Here is a 23,652-nt window from a genome sequence, read left to right as displayed (position 1 = left end):
ACATGAGGTTGTTAGGGCAGTTAGCCCCAAGTGCTACTGTAGGGCCTCCCCTAGCCAAGGCAGTCCCAAGTTTTCAGTGCCCCCAGGGAGGATTATGTGACCACCAGGGAGGATTATGTCCGTGCCCCCTATTCAGGCAGACACAACTAATTCTTCTCTGGGCAGAAGGAAAGTTTGTCAGTGAGTGCAATGTACATTCTGGGAATATGGGGCAGACATCCTGTTGAGGCAGGGGCTGAGGCCCAGGAATTGGTGGCTTCATCCACAAGTGGTGGAGTCCATATTGCGAGGTTTGGCCAAGCGGGACTGCATGTGTTCTCCTCACTGGAGTTCGCCCTCACTCCTCCCGCACAAATAGGGCCATGGTGCACATGTGGTCGAGGTCACATCTGTATGCTTTCCCCCCCCATCGCTCTGCTCCCACAAGTTCTAGCGAGAGTTAGCCAAGACAGTCTATGTCTGCTGCTAGTAGCACCTTATTGGCAGCTCGAATATGGTTCTCAGTGATAATATACCTGCTAGATGGCATTCCTTGGGAGATTCCCATCTGCAGGGATCCACTGTAGACCCAGTGAACTGCGCAATAGCTACAGTCCTGGATTTCTTACAAGAACATTTCTAAGTGGGGTGGGCTCCTTCTACAATCAAGGTTGATTTATCACCATCGGCCAGAACTATGGAAACTGTGGGTCTGGCCCCTGAGGGGCACCAGCTCATAGATTCTGGTCTCACAGCTGAGGTTGTAGAGACCATGTTAAATGCTAGAGCACCATCCACAAGGAAATTGTATGCACTCAAGTGGTAGCTTTTTGTCTTGTGGTGTGAGGAACATCAGCTAGACCCAGTGAACTGCACTATAGCTACAGTCCTGGAGTTCTTACAAGAACGTTTCTCAGCGGGGTGGGCTCCTTCTACAATCAGGGTTTACGTGGCCGCCATTTCGGCCAGCCATGCCCCTGTTGATGGAGCCTCTGTGGGGCAACATCCTCTAACTTCGAGATTCATGTGTGGTGTCAGTCGGCCGAGGCCGATCTGCAGGCTGCGCATATCTTCCTTGGACCTTTCTGTGGTCCTGGGTCTGTCAGGGGCCCCATTTGAGCCCTTAGAGTCAGCCTCTGAGAAACTTCTGACTCTAAAGGTAGCTCTTCTGCTGGCCCTGACATCTCTCAAGTGAGTAGGGGATCTACAAGCTCTCTCTGTTTCCCTTTCCTGCCTTGACTTTGCCCCTGGATTAGCCAAGGCCTTCCTGTATCTATGCCGGACTATATTCCTGAGGTGCCTACATCGGCTGCCCACCGTGTGGTGTTGCAGGCTTTCTGCCCTCGTCCATTCCCCACACTGGAACAAGAAAGAATGCACCTTCTGTGTCCAGTAAGGGCTCTCTGTACTTACGTCAACCTCTCCGGCCAGTGGTGTAAGTTGGAGCAGCTGCTGGTCTGCTTTGGTGGCGACAGTAGAGGTGATGCTGTGTCAAAGCAGTGCATCTCTAATTGGACAGTGGAAGCAATCTCTATTGCTTATGAGGTGCGCGGTCTCGCTACACCTCTGGGCATAAGGGCTCATTCCACTAGGGCGTTCGCCTCCACGAAGGCTTTGTCCAAAGGGGTATCCTTACATGATGCGTGTGCTGCTGAAGGGTGGTCTATGCCACACACATTCATTCATTATTAAAGCCTGGATATTCATTCTCCCCGGGCTCGAGTGTCTTGCAGTGACCCTCGGCCTTGGGTCTTTTTGAACAGGCCATACCCTTGGTATGACGGAGTGGGTATTCTCGTTCCCATAGTGTTATGCTAAAAGCAACATCGAAGTTCCCTTTGAAAGGGAATGTCTGGGTTACGCATTTAACCCTGTTCCCTGAGAAGGGAACAAGACGTTGCGTAGCTTTGTCATATCAGGGCAGACCTGGAATTGAGTCTTTGCTTCAGATAATAGAGACTGATAGCACGGTTCACAGCTGCCATATTTATATCACGCGATGCGCTTAATTGCCATGTCACCTGATCATGGCAGGCCTATAAATAGGCATGATTTTACACAAGCTTCAGATGCAGGTGGTGCGCGAGGCGCTCCCATAGTGTTATGCTAAATGCAACATCTCATTCCCTTCTCAGGGAACAGGGTTACATGCATAACCCAGACATGTGAGTTGGTTTTTAAAATATTCTACAGAGGTAAGGTTACAGAGGGATTGTGTGATTGAGTTCCAAAGTAAAGGGGCTACTGTGCAGAAAGCCCTACCCCCGAGTGAGGACAGCTTGTAATGCAGAATGAATAATAAGCCAGACTATTGCCTTGTCTAGCATCTAGCCCTATCGGTGTCTTTATATTGAAGCCTAGTCATGCCTGGGTTTGTCCGCTTCAGATCTCATATTAAATCTAGTCTCCTTATCTTGCCTTATGATGTTTATTCGTTTCTTGCTTTATATTTTTATCTTTATCTCCCTTGGGATGTTTCTGTATAGCTTATTTCACCATGCTTTGTTCACTGCCACATTGGATAAATTCCTTAGATTCTTTTGGCGTTAATCATGTTTCACGTTACTGTTTCTAATCACTGTTTATTTTGTTTAAAATCTTTTCTCTCACTTTTCTGTTATTTACACACATGTGAGAGATTTCACACTAAAATAGTGTAAAATAGAAATGACAAAATGTATACAAAATGAATACAAGAATCTATTTTTGCTTTGAGGGTAAGTATTTACTTACTGAGGGTAAGTATGAATCAATATCTTATAATTAGGCTCTCCAGTTGTACAACAGAACAATAGAAAAGCATTATGCCACTATCCTCAGGAGGTCACAAGCTAGCTAGTCGGTAGGAAATGGCAAATGACCAAATGGGGGTAAAGGCCTAACCTGATAATTCCAAGGTCTCATGATAAATAATCATGCACTGATGCCCATTAAATGGATACTGGCCTGATACACATGATAAAAATGAACTGTACATACTATAGGGTAGCCTGAATTTCTTTGTTACTTTATAAACACTCAAGTATAACATACATGAGATATCATTTCACCCAAACCATGAACTATTGTGTTTTAAACACAACATGAGAGAACAGCATCTATGACATTAAACAGCATAAAAACGCTTAGGTGTCTATCTTCCTACAAAGTTAGGAAGCCATTTTCTCCAGCTGTCCAGCTGTGAATCAGGCTTGTAGTGGGAACAGGGGATGATGAGATACTGTCAAAAGCACTAGAATGGAAATCAGCATTCGAATCACCACACACATACATACACACACACACACACACACACACACACACACACACACACACACACACACACACACACACACGAGTAAGAATAGAGCTTGAAAAGGCCCTGAGTAACTGCTTCTATCATGGAGACCATATGCACTGACTGACCAGCTAGACAGATAGAGGTACACACAGTTACTAAAACCAAACCATACCAGTTATTTTGAAGACTGGGCATGATGGGATTTGGAAAAAATCAGATCCTTTAAACCTGAATGTGTTTCGTAAAAAAAAAAAAAAAAAAAAAAAAAAAAAAAAAAAAAAAAGGTCTGCATAAACTGACAGTCTGTTGTGATGGCTCTGGAGGAATTCTAAAGATCATGCAAAAAAAAAAAAAAACCTTCCTGAAGGTGTTTATCAGCTTAGGCTGACTATATTTCCCTTTTCACTTCAGAGAAACTATTCTCTATTACAGAGACTTTTTTTTTCTTTTAACTTAATGTCTCTTTTAAGAAGATAAAAATGGAAATATAATATAGGAGTATAGAAATGAAGACAGGCTCTCAACAAGCTTGTACACTGCCCTCCGCTAATATTGGCACTCTTGGTAAATATGAGCAAAGAAAGCTGTGAAAATTTGTCTTTATTGTTTAAAATTTTGATCGTTTGTTCAAAATATTCACAAAAATGCTTTGCTCTCATGGATATCAAACAATTACAAACAAAACACAGGTTTATCAAAAATATATCTTTGTTAAATATAGGTGTACAACAATTATTGGCACCCTTTTAGTCAATGCTTTGTGCTACCTCCCTTTGCCAAGATAACAGCTCTGTCTTCTCCTATAATGCCCGATGAGGTTGGAGAATACATGCCAAGGGATCTGAGACCATTCCTCCATACAGAATCTCTCCAGACCCTTCAAATTTCAAGGTCCACGCTGGTGGACTCTCCTCTTCAGTTCACCCCACAGGTTTTCTATATGTTTCAAGTCAGGGGACTGGGATGGCCATGGCAGGACCTTGATTTTGTGGTCCGTAAACCATTTTTGTGTTGATTTTGATATATGTTTTGGATATTTGTCCTGCTGGAAGATCCAACCATGGCCCATTTTAAGCTTTCTGGCAGAGGCAGTCAGGTTTTCATTTAATATCTGTTGGTATTTGATAAGAGTCCATGATGCCATGTACCCTAACAAAATGTTCAGGTCCTCTGGCAGAAAAACAGCCGCAAAACATTAAAGAGCCACCACCATATTTAACCGTGGGCATCAGGTACTTTTCCATATGGCTACCTCTCTGTGTGCTCCACAACCACCTCTGGTGTTTATTGCCAAAAAGCTCTATTTTGGTTTCATCTGACCATAGAACCCGATCCCATTTGAAGTTCCAGTAGTGTCTGGAAAACTGAAGATACTTAAGTTTGTTTTTGGATGAGAGTAGAGGCTTTATTCTTGAAACCCTTTCAAACAACTTGTGGTGATGTAGGTGACTTCGGATTTTAGTTTTGTAGACTTTCTGACCCCAAGACACAACTAACTTCTGCAATTCTTCAGCTGTGATCCTTGGAGATTTTTTGGCTACTCGCACCATCCTCTTCACAGTGCGTTGAGACAATATAGACACATGTCCAATTCCAGGTTGATTTATAACATTTCCAGTTGAAAGGAACATCTTAATTATTGCCCTGGTGGTGGAAATGGGCATTTTCACAAGTTAAATTAACAATTAACAAGTTAAATAGTCAAATGGATCCACCACCTACAAAGTGCTCCATGAAAGAAGCTAGAGCTAAGGTACCACCTGAATTGATGACAGAGTTAGCAGAACTTAAGACAGGTGTTGCTTCTCTTAAGGGTCTTAGTGCAGAAATAGCTCAGATTAAGGACACATTACAACAGTCTATGTTCCAGCCCCAGTACTATGGGCCACCTTCAGCGAGGATGTCAGGCAGAGACCCCCAGCCAGTTTCCCACGAGCAAGCCAGGGCCAGTCCCAAGCGCCAACCCCAACACAGCCCCAGTATGCCCCTCACCTGTACAATAACCACTCTGCTCACGTCCGAAGGAGGTGCTTTGTCTGCCACCAGACCACATCCAATGAACGTTGTACTCACTGCTACCGATGTGGGAGTGGAGAACATTTCCATGCTGTGTGCAAAATCAGAGGAGTTAGACCATCAAGAGAGGCTCCATTAAACGAGAGAGGGTTACCACTGAGGGACGAGTGTTAACCATAGCCAGTGGAATGTCCCAGAACTGTGCAAATTGTGGCAAGAAAGATTCACCAAAGGAGTTGAAGCAATGTTCATCCTGTAAAGAGACAATGTGTTGTCAACAACAACATTGGACTGAACACAAAAAGAAATGCACTCACCTGATAACTGACAAGGGCAATGGAAAGTCTCCCTGCAAAGACAAAAATGCACACTACTCGCCACCCCTAGCTCCAGTTGGCAACTTGCACAAAATCACCTCACTAGTTGGCAGACAGTGTCTTGTTGAATGCTGTCTGAATGGTCACCAACTCCAAGCTTTATGGGACACAGGGTCCCAGGTGTCAGTCATTGATGAAAAATGGAAAGAGGAATACTTACCGAGCTTCAGACTGAGAGATGTTTCAGAAATCCTGGACTCACCTGACCTCACATTGACTGCAGCAAATGGAACTGAAATGCCTTTCCTGGGATTGATTGAGACAACCTTCTGGCTCGTCTCAGAAACTAACCAAGCCAATCAATGAACTGCTGATTCCAATGCTTGTGATGAAAGGGTGTCACCTGTCCCATCCCATCATAGGTTTTAATGTCATCAAGCACATCTTGGCAAAGACTGATAAGAACAAACAGTACAGTACTGTGAAGAAATCTTTCCAAGTCTCAAAAGAAACAAGGTGAGAGCTTTCATACAGGCTGTTAGTGAAACAGGACAGAACAGGTAGATGAGTATGCAGTGAAAACAAAGAAAGAGATGGTTGCAGTACCAAAACACAGTAGCATTAAAATTGAGTGTCGTGTAGCTGCCCAGCCTTTTAAAGATGACATGACCATGTTGTTTCAGCCAGACCTGAACCCCCAGTGGCCAGATGATCTTGAGTTCTATGACACACTAGTCGGAGTCAAGAAAGGTGTTTCTCCAGTCATCACTGTTGATGTTTCTAACCCAACTGACCGCGAAATTGTTTTGCCAGGGCGCACTGTAATTGGCACAGTACAAACCGTAATGACTGTGTTACCTACCCAGACTCTTGAAAAGGCTTCAACAACAGCCACCGTGAACCACACCAGCATCCAGGCCCCATTTAATGGTAGTGAACAGTGGGATCCACCTGTAGATGTAAGTTACTTGAAAGAAGAACAGAGACAGATAGTTAGACAAATGCTCAGAGAAGAGTGTCATTCCTTCTCAAGATCAGACAATGATATTGGCTGTATTGAAAGATTGCAAATGGCCATCTCTCTTAAAGACCCGGAACCAGTCAAAAGCACGTACATGTCAGTACCCAGGCCACTGTATCAGGGGATGAAAGGTTACCTCCATGACCTAATAGCACAGGGCTGGGTTAGGAAGAAGAACTCGTCGTATTCTTCACCTGTTGTGTGTGTGAGGAAAAAAGATGGCATCCTTTGGTTGTGTATAGATTACAGAGACCTGAACAGTAAGACCCATCCCGACCGCCAGCCCATCCCTCGGGTCCAAGACATCATGGACAGTCTGGGTGGTAAATCCTGGTTCTCTCTCCTGGACCAGGGAAAAGCTTACCACCAGGGATTTATTTCTGAAGAGAGCAGACCAATGACAGCTTTTGTTACTCCATGGGGACTCTGAGTGAATATGCATCCTTTTTGGGCTCATGAATGCCCCTGCTGCTTTCCAATGCTGTATGGAGGAATGTTTGGAAGGGCTCCGCAATGATATCTGCATCCCTTATCTGGAGGACCGAAAGGTCTTTAGCAAAAGCTTTGAAAATCATGTGAAGGATGGGCGAAAAGTGTTGAAACGCCTCAGAGAGTATGGCATTAAACTCAAACCAAGTAAATGCGACCTCTTTAAACCTGAAGCCCATTATTTGGGGTGAATAGTCTCTGCAGAGGGAAGTAGAGTTGATCCAGCAGATTTTGAAGCAGTTAGGGAATTGAAAGTCATCAGACCACAGAATGTGGGCCAGCTCAGAAAAATGCTTGGGTTACTCACCTACTACAGGCAGTACATTAAAGAGTTTTCCTGAAAGGCCAGTTGCCTGTACGATCTCTTGAAAGCAGATTCAAATGAGGTCCCTGAAAACACAAGAAACCCCAAAACAAAGAAAATGACTTGTAGTGTGCCCTCAAACAAGCCAACCACGTGTACCGAGCAGCACCAGCAGGCACTTGAACAGCTGATTGACTGTTTGCTCCATCCCCCAGTGGTAGGATTCCCTGATTTCACTCAGCGTTTCATAATACACACTGACGCATCACATCAAGGCTTGGGAGCAGTATTGTATCAAAAACAAGATGGCAAACTGAGAGTCATTGCCTATGGCTCCCGCTCATTGACAGCAGCTGAGAAGAACTACCACTACCATGCAGGCAAGTTAGAATTTCTAGCTTTAAAATGGGCAGTCACAGACAAGTTCCGGGATTTTTTGTACTATGCTCCAACCTTCAATGTGTATAGTGACAACAACCCGCTCACATATGTCTTGTCCACTGCAAAACTGAACGCAACCACTTCCAGGTGCGTTGCAGAGTTGGCTGATTTTCACTTCACGATAAAGTACAGACCAGGGAAAGAGAACAGTGACGCAGATGCTTTGTCAAGGATGCCACTGGATGCAGAGTCACTGATGAGAGAATGTTTTGAGGAATTGCCACCTGACGCCATCACTGCCCCCATTCAAGCCGTTGAGGTTCAAGAAACATCCCTGCCATTTTCAGCCGTATGTATGTCAGTCTCCACCGAAAGTGAGATAACCACTGCATCATTCAGTCCTATACCAAAAGATAAGTTAAGAGATGCACAAAGATGGGAACCATGGATCTGTCCTGTGCTAGATAGTAAACTGTCATGCTCCAAACTGCTAGCTAGAGAGCTAAAGACATTCAGCCCAAAGACAAAAAGCCTGTTCAGAGAATGGGAAAAGCTGACAGTAGACAGTGACTGCATTCTGTATAGGAAAACCAAAGCCCACAAACAGTTGGTCCTACCAGAACAGTACAAAGGAAAAGTACTGGAAGAGCTGCACAATAACATGGGACACCAAGGTGCTGACCGCACAGTATCTCTAGTACGTGAATGCTTCTTCTGGCCCTATATGCAATCTGACATTGAGCACTATGTGACAGAAGCTTGCACCTGTCTCAAGCAGAAAAAGCCATGCCATGAAATGAGAGCTCCCTTGACAAATATTGTGACAACATAGCCATTTGAACTCGTATATATTGATTTGCTCCATCTCGACTGATGCAAAGGTGGATACGAGTACATCCTCATCACTGTTGACCATTTCACCTGTATTGTTCAAGCATATGCCATCACGTCAAAAGTCAGAGAAAACTGCTGCAAACCTCATCTTCAATGACTTTGCTCTCAAATTTGGGTTTCCCTCCGCCATTCATCATGACCAAGGGGGAGAGTTTGAAAATCAGTTGTTCACTCACTCACTTTTAGATAAAGCTGTGTTGTCTTTGCAATTGTTTGATATCCATGACAGCAGAGTATTTTTGTGAATATTTTAAACAAAATATCGAAAGGTTAAACAATAAAGACAACACAGCCTTCTTTGCTCATATTTACCAAGGGTGCCAATATTAGTAGAAGGCACTGTAGATAGCTAATTTAAATTAATCAATTCATATTTGTAGGTCTTCTGTGTGAGAAGAGATGTGTATCTCTCCAGTCCAAGTAGCAAAGTTAAGCATTTATGTATATTATCTGTATCAGAATATCTTCAGTTGAGTGTCCAGCACAATTCTTTACAATGTTCTATAGCAGTGGTCACCAACCCTGTTCCTGGAGATCTCTACGTTCCTGAAGACTTTAGTTCCAACCAAAATCATGCCCACCTGACCATCTAATCACTGCCTTAAGAAGTTTTTGATCAACTGTTAGAATTGTATTAGATTTTGGTTGGAGATGAAATCTGCAGGAAGGAAGATCTCAAGGAAGAGTATTGGTGACTGCTGTTTTATTGATATCTGCAATCAGTATTTGAGTACTGCATTAACTACAATCTGTAGACATTTTTGCTTAATGAAGTATAAATATACAGGGCCATTAAAAAACATATCTTCATTAAAAAACAAAAAAAACAAAACTTTTTTTGGGGAAAAAAACCTGGCAATCAAATCTGTGATGGACAAATGAGTATAATTTGTTTTTGCCTGTGTTCAATCACAAACGATTAACCTTCAAAAATGTTTCTTTTCTATGCTTTAAGAATATACTGTAGTTCAGGATGCCAATTCAAAATAATTAATGTAAAAGCTTGTTGGAGTAAGTGGATGACAGAGCCAGGGCAAAAGCATTTTATTCCAACACAAACAATTAGAATTAGATTTTATTTTCTCTCCAAAGCATTCTTGCTTTGGCTTTATGTTCCTGCAGAGTGCACTTGCTTAATGTTGCCTTCTGTAACACAAAGTAGTCTTCCAGGTTTTAGCTAGAGATTACCCTAGAGATAAAGTAATCTTCAGTTCAGCACATGATCACTTAATTTGCATTACAGCCAAAGGCATTTGAGGGGTTAGTGCTGCAGAAGACAAGAATAAAAGTGTGAGGGACCACACAGGCTAGGACTTGAAGAAGTGACAGCTTACTCCAGCTTACAGACTGAAGTTTAATCAACTTAGCTCTTCTTATAGTCTTAAATTTACTGTCAAATAGTCATAAGCAGTATGACCATCATGCTGTCAAAACCACACTGGAAGACATTAAAACGTGCTCAAGAGTTTTCTTCTTTCTTCTTCCATCTATGATATATTTCTTATTTCTTCTTCCATCTATGATATAATCTTAATGCTTAAAGTGAGAGGCTGATTGGTAGGCTGCAATGAGATATGCAACCTATGATAATATTCCCTTTTCCTGAATAATACCTATAAGTAATCAGTCTGGTGGAAGTGAAAGGGCCCTGAAAGCGTCTGTAGCGACAAAAGGAAGCAAGTAAATCTCATGGACTCTCCCCCCTCCTCCCCCTCATGCACCTTCCACAAGGTGCATGAGCATCCGTGCCACCACCACCACACTCCACAACAGCTTCTTCCCTGATGAAGTACCAATGTGTAACACACTGCTGTCTCCCAACACTCACCTGTGCTAATCAAAATCTTCCCAACATCTACCACTGTACAACCATCACTACTCATCTGCACTTAATAATACTGCTGTGGAACACTTTTAACTGATATGAAACTTTTTTAAAATTATTATTTACTACTACCTCTCACTTGATATTGCCTCTACATGCTCTTCACACTTTTCAGACAATTGTTTGCACTAGTTATCCCATGCAACCCTGTGTACTGTCCTGTATACTTATTGCCCTGTGTATTTATTCTATATTTTGTACTCGTCTCTCACTCGAATATGCACTTTGTCATCCAGTACAATGCATCCGGAAAGTATTCACAGCATTCATCTTTCCCTCAATCCTGACTAGTCTCCCAGTTCCTGCCGCTGAAAAACATCCCCACAGCATGATGCTTCCACCACCATGCTTCAGTGTAGGGATGGTATTGGCCAGGTGATGAGTGGTGCCTAGTTTCCTCCAGACATGACACTTGCCATTCAGGCCAAAGAGTTCATTCTTTGTTTCATCAGACCAGAGAATTTTGTTTCTCATGGTCTGAGAGTCCTTCAGGCAGGCTGTTGTGCCTTTTAATGCGGAGTGGCTTCCATCTGGCCACTCTACCATAAGGCCTGATTGGTGCAGTACTGCAGAGATGGTTGTTCTTCTGGAAGGTTCTCCTCTCTCCACAGAGACATGCTGGAACTCTGTCAGAGTGACCTTCGGGTTTTTGGTCACCTCCCTGACTAAGGCCCTTCTCCCTGATCGCTCAGTTTGGCCGGGCGGCCAGGTCTAGGAAGAGTCCACTGTGCTCATTGGGACCTTCAATGCTGCAGAAGTGTTTCTGTAACCCTTCCCCAGATCTGTGCCTCGATACAATCCTGTCTGGGAGGTCTACAAACAATTCCTTGGACTTCATGGCTTGGTTTGTGCTCTGACATGCATTGTTAACTGTGGGACCTCATATAGACAGGTGTGTGCCTTTCCAAATCATGTCCAATCAACTGAATTTACCACAGGTGGACTCCAATCAAGTTGTAGAAACATCTCAAGGATGATCAGTGGAAACAGGATGCACCTGAGCTCAATTTTGAGTGTCATGGCAAAGGCTGTGAATATTTATGTACATGTGCTTTTTTTGTTTTTTATTTTTTAATAAATTTGCAAAGATTTCAAACAAACTTCTTTCACGTTGTCATTATGGGGTATCGTTTGTAGAATTTTGAGGAAAATAATGAATTTAATCCATTTTGGAATAAGGCTGTAACATAACAAAATGTGAAAAAAGTGAAGCGCTGTGAATACTTTCCGGATACACTGTATTTCATATATAGTGGTGCTTGAAAGTTTAGAATGTTCTATATTTCTGACAAAATGCCCTAAAACATCATCAGATAAAGAGAACCACATTAAACAAATGAGACAAAAATGTTATACTATTATACTCATTTATTTATTGAGGAAAATTATCCATTATTACATATATGTGAGTGGCAAAAGTATGTGAACCTTTACTTTCAGGATCTTGTCTGACCCCTTGTGCAGCAATAACTGCAACTAAACATTTCCAGTAACTTTGGATCAGTCCTGCACATTGGCTTGGAGGAATTTTAGTCCATTCCTCAGGACAGAACGTTTTCAACTCTAGGATGTTGGTGGGTTTCCTTACATGAACATGCTTGCTTCAGGTCCTTGAACAACATTTCTATTGAATTAAGGTCAGGACTTTGACTTGGCCATTACAAAACATTAACTTTATTCTTCTTTAACCATTCTTTGGTAGAACGACTTGTGTGTTTAGGGTCATTGTCTTGCCGCATGATCCACTTTCTCTTGAGATTCAGTTCCTGAACAGATGTCCTGGCATTGTCCTTTAGAATTTGCTGGTATAATTCAGAATTCTTTGCTCCATCAATGATGGAAAGTCGTCCTGACCCAGATGCAGCAAAACAGGCCCAAACCATGATACTACTACCACCATATTTCACAGATGGGATAAGGTCCTTATGCTGGAATGCAGTGTTTTCCTTTGTCCAAACATAACGCTTGTCATTTAAACCAAAAACTGTATTTTGGTCTCATCCGTCCACAAAATATTTTTCCAATAACTTTTTGGCTTGTCCACGTGATCTTGCAGAGGGGCAGCAATGATTTTTTGGAGAGCAGTGGCTTTCTCCTTGCAACTCTGCCATGCACACCATTGATGTTCAGTGTTCTCCTGATGGTGGACTCATGAAATTTAACATTAGCCAATGTTAGAGAGGCCTTTATTTGCTTAGAAGTTGCCCTGGGTTCCTTTGTGACTTCGTGGACTATTACACGTCTTACTCTTAGAATGATCTTTGTTGGTCGACCACTCCTGGGGAGGGTAACAGTGGTCTTAAATTTCCTCCATTTGGACACACTCTGTCTGACTTTGTATTATAACGACTTTGTATTATAATGAGCCAATAACGAGAATAAAGATGGCAAAAAATGTCATTACAAATAGTGAAAAACCAATGAAACCATAAAAAAAACTTTTTTGGACAGTAAATCATCCTGGTCATATATACATGCATTCCAATGCTATTAAAATATTGTAAATACATAACCATGATACACTGGTAATTTCCCAAACATTATACTTGGTCCCTGAGACTGTAGACCACGCCATATTGGGATCAAGGTACATTTATTTTTTGCCATTTGTTATTTCACACACCTTTCAGGTGTATCTATCTTCTCTAATTTTAATCTCAGCACCACAAAAATCTCTTACATGCAATGTTTACCACTAACATAAATCGGCTTACTTATTGACAGAACACTCGCCCACCATTTTTTTTTACATGACAGCTCCTATCACCCAACGCCTTGTATTCACCATTGCTGTGTTCGCCAGTGGCTGCGCCAGTAAAAGTAATACTCTGCTGCTTATTTTTCATATTGGCTTTAATAAATCCCTATCGATGAATGTTTCTGATGAATGGAGCAGGCATTATTGACTGTACGCTGCCTGCACATTAAGACAGTACTTTCTAATCCACATCAGGCCCACCCCGCTCAATAAGCTATTAGTGGGAATGTGGACATGCATGCCAAGGTTCACAGCAGCCAAGAGGTGCCATCTATCAGAGTCCCTCTGAGGAGATGCTGATGTAAGTTACTATCCCTGGTATTGGAACTTTGCACTGTTTCAGAGTATGACATTTGGTTTTATCGTTGCACCATCTATTCTCCATCTACATTTAACAAGTGAAATTCACCAGTGGGGGAAGTTTGTATTGATTCCCTTCTCATTATATGGCCATTCCTTTCATTTAACTACACATTTAGATCAGTAACAGACAGAAAGTGGGGTATCGGGCAAACATTATATAAATGTTATATAAACATAATTACCATATTGTACAGCAAAACATGAGTTGGCTTGGGAATATGACTGTGTGCAAGCATCTACTGTATGCCTTACTCATTTTTTCTTTCATTCTCAAGAATCTGCTCACATATGGCTGACTTTGGAAGCGTATGGCAATGCTTTTCCCTCTAACTCTGGCTTATCCTTGGGAGCTCTCTCTCTCTCTCTCTGTGTGTGTGTGTGTGTGTTCTTATCCGCAGTGACAGTGATGCATACAAGAATAGTGCTGGGGGTGGTGGGACGCTGACAAGCTCCATGGCGCTAGCAGTGTTTCCCTGCCAGTCTGCCCATGTCTAGAGCAGCTTGACACCCTCGACTCAGGTGCCTATCAAGAAATTTCATGTTAGCAACGCTATAAATCCTGACACCATAGTCACTGGAGCACTCAGTTACATCCAGTGAACTCATGAACCTCCAAGACCTCTGTGACTAATCTGTCTGCCACCAAGCAGGAAAAATGTTTTCTCTCCATTTATTTGAAGCTTTGATTTTTAAAAGACTAAATTTCCCATGGGTGAAAACTCCCTTCTTCCCTAAACACATGTTTTTTAATCGTAGGGAACTAGGAAACTCAGCAAAGTTCCTCTCTCTCTCTCTTTATTGTTTGACTCATTTGAAGTGTTTTTAATGATGTATTATACCTGAAAGGGTGATTTTGCACTTAAATGCTTCATGAGCATATTGGTCTCTATGGGAAAGCAATAGGTCAGTGGCTCGATGGTGCAGTAGTGCACTTTAAATAACTTAGTGATATTATTCATGAGTGTTTGAGCAGAACTCAAGCTTTGAACTTCACACATCAATTTACATTAATATAATACCTTAATTTTAGGCCTTATAATAGTTGAACAAGTGAACAAATGTTGCTATTCTTTATATATATATATATATATATATATATATATATATATATATATATATATATATATATATATATATATATATATTTAAAATGTGTTTCTGGAATACTTTGCATTTTAGTTTTATCCCCCAGCGATTCATTAAATTCATTCTATGATGTTTGAGATTGTTAAAATAACGAATAGATATTTCTGTAATCGATTTAACAATGTATTTTTACCATTAATAAAAGTATGTTACAATATTTGGGATAAAACAGCAGGAAACCACTTAACTTTTCAACTGCAACGCATTTACCACAAATAGGGAACATCTCACTGATACTGTATAATTCACTTTACATGTTTTGCTGAAAACTGCAGTAACGAAGCGCCTCCTACAAGGAGCAACTTGGGTACATCCATATTAAATTATGCACCCATTTCAAATCTCCCTTTATAGAGAAGGTTTATAAACATATGTAAAATTAAATGATCACAATGACGATATCTGGTCACTGGCCCTACCAAAGCACCGAAGCCCTTAAAACTTACTAAATGTTATTAAACTTAACACTGATCTAGCTAAATATCCATCCATCCATCCATTTTCCATACCATTAATCCTACACAGGGTTGCGGGGGTGCCTGGAGCCTATCACGCCTCCTAGGGTACCAGACTTTTATGAACACAAGTGTGTCTAAGACTGGGGTTTTTAATAGTGTCTAGACCACCATCTTTAAACACATGCACTTACCTGTAAGCCATTAAAAAAAGTCAGGAGATAGATAATGTGGACTAAAGAAGCATGTCACATATTTTTTCCTTGCTGTCAAATGTTAATTGTACACACAACTTAATTTAGCCATGAACTACCAAATCAAGGTAATGGAATCGTAATGTGTGTGCAGGATGTAGGTTATTTAATCACAAATTTAATTTAATATTTTGAATTGTCAAAGTAATAAAATAACAATAATGTTTTTGTTCACTCCATGTTCTTTCCTGTGGCCATAGTTTAAAGGATAATCTGACCAAGCACTCATTTGCTATATCTACAGCTTACTTTAATTTATTTAATTTAATGGGCACGTTTAATTTACTTAAACTTTATCCATAAAGAAAAAACTGTCCTTGAAATAAGCAATGTCTCTGTCTAATTAAGATGCTGTCTCCTTCAATGCCCTGTGTGCAAACAATTTGTTGTCATATTTGCACATTTAATGTTGGCCTCAAGTGGTATAGAATATAGGGTTTTGTTTAAGTATTTACAGCTCCAAACATGAATTTCATGACATTTTGTGGTTAAATCAAACTGCCACACAGTGAGAGTGGACTTAATACTACTCCTCACTCAAGCCGATATTGTGCAAGACAAATAGGCTTAAATTTCAGAACTGCACATACCAGAGACATGCTTCTACTCTGAAAACTTCACCGCATGTGTGTACCTCTCGCATAACTTCTGAATAGCGCTTAAACAATTTCTGTATTAAATCCTTGCAATGCACGCTTAATATAACTCTGAATACGGGCCCTTGAGTCCAAAATTCTAAAGACAAAAGACCATGTCAGACTTGACATAGTACTGCACTCGGATCTTAACGGCAAAAGTCATATCAAAGCAGTAACTAATTGAGCTTTACACCATCTCAAAAGTAGATTGAGAGGTTACAGTACATGTCTAATCAGATTGTAGAAAAGCTCATCCATGCCTTCCCACTGCAGTAGTCTCTTTACTGGTCTGTTCCCTAATAAAAAAAAAATCATTAAACAGCTCCAGTTCATTCAAAATATAACTTCTAAAATGCTACCCGGGACAAAAAGAGTGGAGCACATCACACATCCAATCCTCAGATCCTTACAGTGACTTCCAGTTAATTAAAGAATTGATTATAAAGTGCTGCTACTTGTTTACAAATCATTTAATGGCATTGGAGCCAAATATATCTCTGACCTGCTTGAAGAAAACAAAACTGAGCAGGCTGTGCAGATCATTAGGGTCTGGTCAGTTAATAGTGCCTAGACAATATTACAGGCATCCATGGCTCACAGTTTAAAAGGTAATTGGACAATTTATGCTGCTCTCGGAGCAGGAAGCGTAGTGCTCTACTGCAAGCATGTTCAGTGGCTGGTTTCATGTATCCTGGAGAAGCATATGCTTGCCTTTCCACTCTCAGATGAATTGGTTGAGTTACAGCATGGAGGAATCAGGCAGCAGTTTGGAATTTGTGACAACCAACATTAGCTTTGTTTCAATCTGTGCTTTTATGCAGAAAATGTCAATCACTGGAAATAGAACATATCAAATACATTTTTACACTTGCTTGAGATAGAAATCTTTTAACTGAACTATGATAAACTGCACACACTGTTCGTGTAGTGAAAGTGTACAGTACTAAAGAAAGGACATAAAAGACCTGAATGAAAGATGTAACCAGCTGAATAAAACTCAGCATATTTCACTTTATTTTTGGAACTATTATTCACTTAAATGAAACTCAGTATTTCGAAAAAGGATATTGTGAAAACTACTAGAAAGATAATAGTGAAATAAAACACCAAATGCACATTGATAGATATGACAGAATATGGCATGATATCTTGATTTAAATGAGCTTTTGAATAAATAATAATCATACAATAATCAGGAATTGTATGCTTCTTGTGTAGATTTGTTTCTATTTTATATATTCAGTGGCAAGGAAAAGTATGTGAACCTTTTGGAATTTCATGGTTTTCTGAATAAATTTGTCATAAAATGTGATCTGATCTTCATCTAAGTCAAGGGTATTGACAAATATAATGTGTCTAAAATAATAACACAAAATAAATTCTGATCCCTCATGTAGGCTGGTGAATTTCTAAAGTCTTTGAAATCACTTTGTAACCCTTGCTAGCTTTATGTAAATCAACAATTCTCGATCGTAGATCCTCTGAAAGCTCTTTTTGGCAAGGCATGGCTCACATAAGCATGTGCTTCTTGTGCAGAACAAACTCCAATAGTTTGGGGGGTTTTTATCAGTCAAAGTAGCTGTAGTGCACATCTCCATACTCATTTTCTTAACGAGACTCCAGGTGTGCTAAAACCTGACTCCAATTAGCGTTTTTGAGGTCATTAACTAAAGGGTTCACATACTTTTTCCACAAGCACTATGAGGTTTTTTTGGTTGTTCTCAATAAAGACATGAAAGATCAGAATTTTTTTGTGTGTTATTATTTTAGGCACACTATATTTGTCAATACCCTTGACTTAGATGAAGATCAGATCACATTTTATAACAAATTTATTCAGAAAACCATGAAATTCCAAAAGGTTCACATACTTTTTCTTGCCACTGTATATAATGGTATCATAACACACACACACACACACACACACACACACACACACACACACACACACACACACACACACTACTGCTAATATAATGTGACTGCGGTGGGCAAATCAGTAGCCCATGCACCTGGAACAAGCAGATTATGAGTCTGGGCTATCAGTTTTCAATTTTTAAAGTTGCCCAGAGAAAAAGTAGGTTCAGTAAGCTGATATAGTGGTACAAGCATTTTGTTTCTTCCCCTCCTCCAACCATAGAAAGAAAATGCCTTAAAGAATTTCATAAAGCATTTTTAAAAAAAAAGTTAAAATATACAGTATGTTGTAACATGTAAGTAACATGTTCCAGTTGGTTGAAATATTGCATGGTGGTACAATGCACTATTAGCATTATGGACAATACTAGAACTATGGCTACACAAAGCCTTCCCTGTTTGACAAATCGATCTTTTTAGTCTAGATTAATGCAGTTAACCAGCTAACCAGCTTGTCATACTCTGGTGTTATATTAGATCAGCTATAACTTGGGCAATTAATACATTTATGAATTGTTCGGCCCACCTTCTTCTAATCCCACACTACTGGTAGCCTTTCTGTCCTGAGGATTCTCTGAAGGTGCATGTCTAAGAGTGTATTTGTGTTCATATGGTTAGGTCAGTTACACTAGGGGAGTCATCATTTGGGAACAATTGCACACTGTTGCTGTGCTCATTCCCTCACAGTTACTCACGCCGCATTTTGTCAGACTGACATATCATAATATTTTCAGCAAGAAAATCACAAAAAGCAGGAAAGGGTAGAAGGGTAGGGTAGTGAAAGAGTTAGACATGAACTAGAAGCAGCATCTCTTTCTCCTTGTACCGACTTCAAAGCAGGGATATGAAGAATTCAGAAAGCTAAATCTTTAACAAACTCTAGGGACTCACTCAAATCTGTGCTGGAGGCAATATAGAAGAACTGAAATCTCAATATACAGCTAGCTTTTACTCATCCTCGATTCCCACACTCAAGCCCACCAAACACCCTTTCAATAAATGTACGAGAGACTTCATGGACTTTGATGAGTCTCTGCACTACTATCGGTGAGGAAACAACCAGAAAAGATTTTGTTAGGGGTAGCTACATGTAATCCACATTCAAATCTTACCGTTTGACCTCACAATATGAACAGAACACAGTTTTATGTAGTGGATCTTATTTATGCAGATATAACATCCACAATCAAAAACAAAACAAAACAAAAAAGACGTCCATAGAAAATATTAAAAGTAGCTCTTACTAGGACAGTAACAACACGTAGCACCACCCCACGCATGTTGTTCTCCAGCTTCCGGTCAGACAAAGTTCCATTTAGTCCATGGACAGGGTCCCAAGTCGCCAGCTTAAAAACAAAAAAAACAAAACAAAAACAAAAAAAGTCAGCATTATTTATATCTGATAAGAACAGAGAAATTAAAACAGGTCCACACCACAGAACATGTCATTGTAATCTCTACACAGTGTACCCCTCAAAGATAGAACTCATATAAATGTAGAAAGATCTTTATTATTATTATTATTATTATTATTATTATTATTATTATTATTATTATTATTATTATTTACTATTTAGCTATGCAACACTGTACTGAAACACTGCATCAAATCTGGCTGATTGCACTGAGAATGCAAGCATCAGCTATCAAAATAATATAATTTTATTCCAGCTATTACAGTTATGGTGCATGTATTCACTTCTACTGCATAACTGAAATAAGACTTAATAAAATGCCAGTGCCTCTGTTATCTGTATGGGCCAAGGGTGATATTAATGCAACAGAAAGGATAGCAAAGTGTATTGCAAAATGCAAAATGTTTTTAAAAAAATGCTGGCACAATTCTCTTCTTTTTTCCTAAAAGGTTATTATGCTATGTCAACCCTTGAAATTGACATCCAACTACAGTTCCCAGAACTCAACTACAAACATGGCCACTAAGAACTACAACCCATTCTCACATTCACACTGACTGATTACTAAACACATGACCCAATCACAGTCACTGACACATCCACAGTATAAATAGACTCTTGGTTCTAACATGCTTTGTGAACTACAAGCTCTCAGTGTCCTTTTGTGACCCATCTTTGTAATCCAAATTTCAAACTAAACATCTAAATATTTTCAATCATTCATGCACACATTATCACACTCATTCACACCTAGGGGTATGTTCAGCTACTGGCATCTTTCTGGTAGTTGGGAGGAAACTGCAGAACACATGCACACATGTGAAACAAACAAACACAGAACAAAGCCACACAGACACATGGAGAACAAGCACACTCTATATGGACAGTAACTCGAGCTAAGGATCAGAAATATGTGAATATTTTACTACGCTAAGTTTTTTAAATTGCTGTCTGACAGTTAAGGTTTATTCTATACACATACTATATATGCACTCCCACATTTAATTTATCTATATTTAGGGAGTGAATGGCATCTAAATTTCAACTGGTTTGATGCTTCTGCAGTTAATGTGTCAGAACAGATTTAGCCATGGGCTGTTGCATGCAATTTTATCCATTGACCTTTCCATGTGGATAGTTCTTAATGGTTATTATCAAATATTGCCGCATATAATGGCAAGACAATAAATCGTAATAATCAGCTATGTTCCAGACCCACAGTAGTCTGGCCAAGCTTGTCAAAAAGCTTTCTGAAGCTGGTCAGAAGCCAGATTTGGTGCATAGACTGCACTATAGTACAGACCTATGTGTAATATAAAAAAATAAAATAATAATCCTTACCAGCACCCTGGTTACATAAGCAAGTGTAACCATATAAGCAAGTTTTAGTCACTCACCATCAGACCATACCAGAATTGTGTAATCCTGTAATTACTATGTTAACAGTCATATGTACTACTGTCAAACAATATTTCTTAAACATCCATAAATGTTCATTAACATTTCAAACAGGAGTGTCAAACATACAAACAGGTGTGCTGGGATGAGCCAAATAATGGTTCTAATCCAGCCCACCAAACCAATTTACAATACGTTTTCTAAATCAAAATTGTCTGATTGGAAGATCGTGAGTTCAAATCCAAGCACTGCCAACCTGTCACTGCTGAGCCCTTGAGAATGGCCCTTAACCTTCAGCTGCTCAGTTGTATAAATGCGATAAATGTAAGTTGCCCTGGATAAGGGCGTCTGCCAAAATACCATAAATGTAAAAAATTAAATTGCAAGTTTAGAAAAAAAGACCAGTCCCTCTTATACCACTAGGAGGCAAAATACAGTAATAAACTTTGCCTACTGACAAAATGTGCTAATGATATCATCCTTAATTAGCAAGTATAAAGGTTTGACATGTTAACCATGTTGCTTAGGGGTTTCACAGGACAAAATTTGTTTTGTAGGTGGCATATACTGTATGTTCAATACCTTTGTGCATTGGGAATGCACCTGTTAGACAAATGGAGAGCATGGAAAATCAGATATGGAGAATGATGTCCAGCCCACTTGACACTGGACTAAGTGTAATGTGGCATGTTATCTAAAATTAGTTTGATACCCCTGATTTAGAACATTTAAGACACTGAACATGCTTTTAAGACTGCACCCTCTAATATTTCCTCCAGTTGTAACTCAAAAACTCTTTCTAATTCACCATGCCTACTACTTGCAACAGTCTATTTCCATAACATATTTCTAAAATAAATATAGCCTACAGAGCTGTCAGACACATTAGGGTCCTATTCTTATAAATTACAGCTCGTGGCAACAACCACAAAGATCGTTCACCTGCATAACAATCAGAGAGAAAGAAAATTTCAGCATGAAAACCTCTTATTTAAACACATGGATAAATCACGGACTAGTTGAACGAGGCAAATGTGTGCTGTTCAAGCAATTGATTTGCCACTACACTCTGCTTTCCTTACAGTCAGATAAGGTGAAAAAAAAATAAAAAATCGATAGATTTGCTTGCGTAAAAAACGCAAAGGAATAAAAGTAAAACAGTACAGCCTAAGTGTGTCGTTCTTTTTTATTTCAAACATCAAACGGACATCACTCCTCTGCTACGAATTACACAGAGGAGCAGCAAATGATTTCCCTGCTCACAGCCGACAGGAAAAACCGTCTTCTCTTCCCATCTGCTTTCAGAACTCGTCATAAAATACAGAGCTCCTTTCATGACAGAGAACAAACTGAGCCGTGTAGTGAAGGAGATGATGACAGACACACATGCACAGCCACACAGCCCCCACACACAATTTTGTAAAATGAACAAAACAGATATTAAGTCAACATAATAACTAATTTGATTTATGTTCCAAAAAAGCTCTTCCAGAATGTGGAACTAACATAATAAAATGACTTGTCTAAAACACTGTAGTATTGTCAGAGAATGACAAACACTATACAACACAGCTCAGTGTTATTTCACAAAATATAATTACATGTCATTTGAGGACTCATCAAGGAGTTGCCTACATGTATTTGCATAATACATAGACTTGGATTACACAGCGAGGGCAAAAAAAAAAGCGTTTCTAACAACGCCTGTGAGCACCGGACCTTAACACTTATTCTTTAGCACATGTGATGATACTGAAGGGAACATGGCCAGAAATGGAACATGTTCTGAAAGGAGCTTTTCCACCTGCTATTATGTCCCTCTTTGTGCAACGATTGTGGTGTGTGTGTGTGAGGATGAACAGTGTGTGTGTGTGTGTGTGTGTGCGTGTGTGTGTGTGTGTGTGTGTGAGAGAGAGAGAGAGAGAGAGAGAGAGAGAGAGAGAGAGAGAATGTTAGATTAAATTTTTTCCATCACATAAATCTTGTTGACAGACAGATTTTGCCTTTTGTATGCCTTTAAGCTTGTTCTGTAGAACTTATTTGGAGGAGGGGGAGAGGTTCGGAGGGGCGAGCTGTAGTTGGCAACATTCAATTTCTGTCTGTTTCACCTGATAAACACTTTGCAGTTTTTTTTACATTTATTTTTTTATTACATATTCTCTTATTCTTATTTGAACTCTTACCAGTTTTGGTACACTTGCACATTATGAATCGCCTTTACACTAGGAAATATAATATCCATCCACCTATCTTCTATACCACTTATCCTGGACATATAATATAAAGCCAATCAATCCTTTCCCATTATCATCAATTAAGCATGCAACTAAATATAACTAATTTCCTGTAGGGTTGCTTAAAAGAGAGTTTGTTTGTTTGTTTGTTTGTTTGTTTGTTTGTTTGTTTGTTTTTGGTGTTTGACAGATCATTCCCAAGAGACTCATTCATTTATTTATGTTTAAAAGTCTACTTTGCTTTAAAGTGGGTTATTAATTCTAATTTACTTATATCATTTATTTGAAGACTTGGCTTAGAATTCACAAAATCCTCACCAAAATTTTTATAGAGTCCAATCTATTTGATTTGATCTAAGTGCTGACATAGCAAATGATGAGGCATGGCTTTCAGAAAATTATTGTAGAAACTCATGATGGTTAAAGAATACAGCATTCTGCCTACATGCTTGTAATAAATTTCACAAACCATATATTCAATATAAATCTACTTGCGAGGGTAGCATTG

At 39.8% G+C, this 23,652-nt stretch overlaps 1 protein-coding gene across 1 annotated transcript in view; it reads right to left on the bottom strand.

Moving 5' to 3' along the window:
- The window catches only part of grid2 (glutamate receptor, ionotropic, delta 2), a 522,151-nt gene that overhangs the window by 107,586 nt on the left and 390,913 nt on the right, over positions 1 to 23,652 (bottom strand). The window contains exon 9 of the mRNA XM_017468976.3: positions 19,342 to 19,443. Within this exon, the coding sequence (XP_017324465.1) occupies positions 19,342 to 19,443 (102 nt within the window). The remainder of the gene's footprint in view (positions 1 to 19,341; positions 19,444 to 23,652) is intronic.

The sequence above is a fragment of the Ictalurus punctatus genome, chromosome 5 (assembly GCF_001660625.3).
Source record: "Ictalurus punctatus breed USDA103 chromosome 5, Coco_2.0, whole genome shotgun sequence".
Classification (NCBI taxonomy): Eukaryota; Metazoa; Chordata; class Actinopteri; order Siluriformes; family Ictaluridae; genus Ictalurus; species Ictalurus punctatus.
Note: the sequence above shows the minus strand (reverse complement) of the source record. Positions and strands in the feature narration are given on the sequence as shown.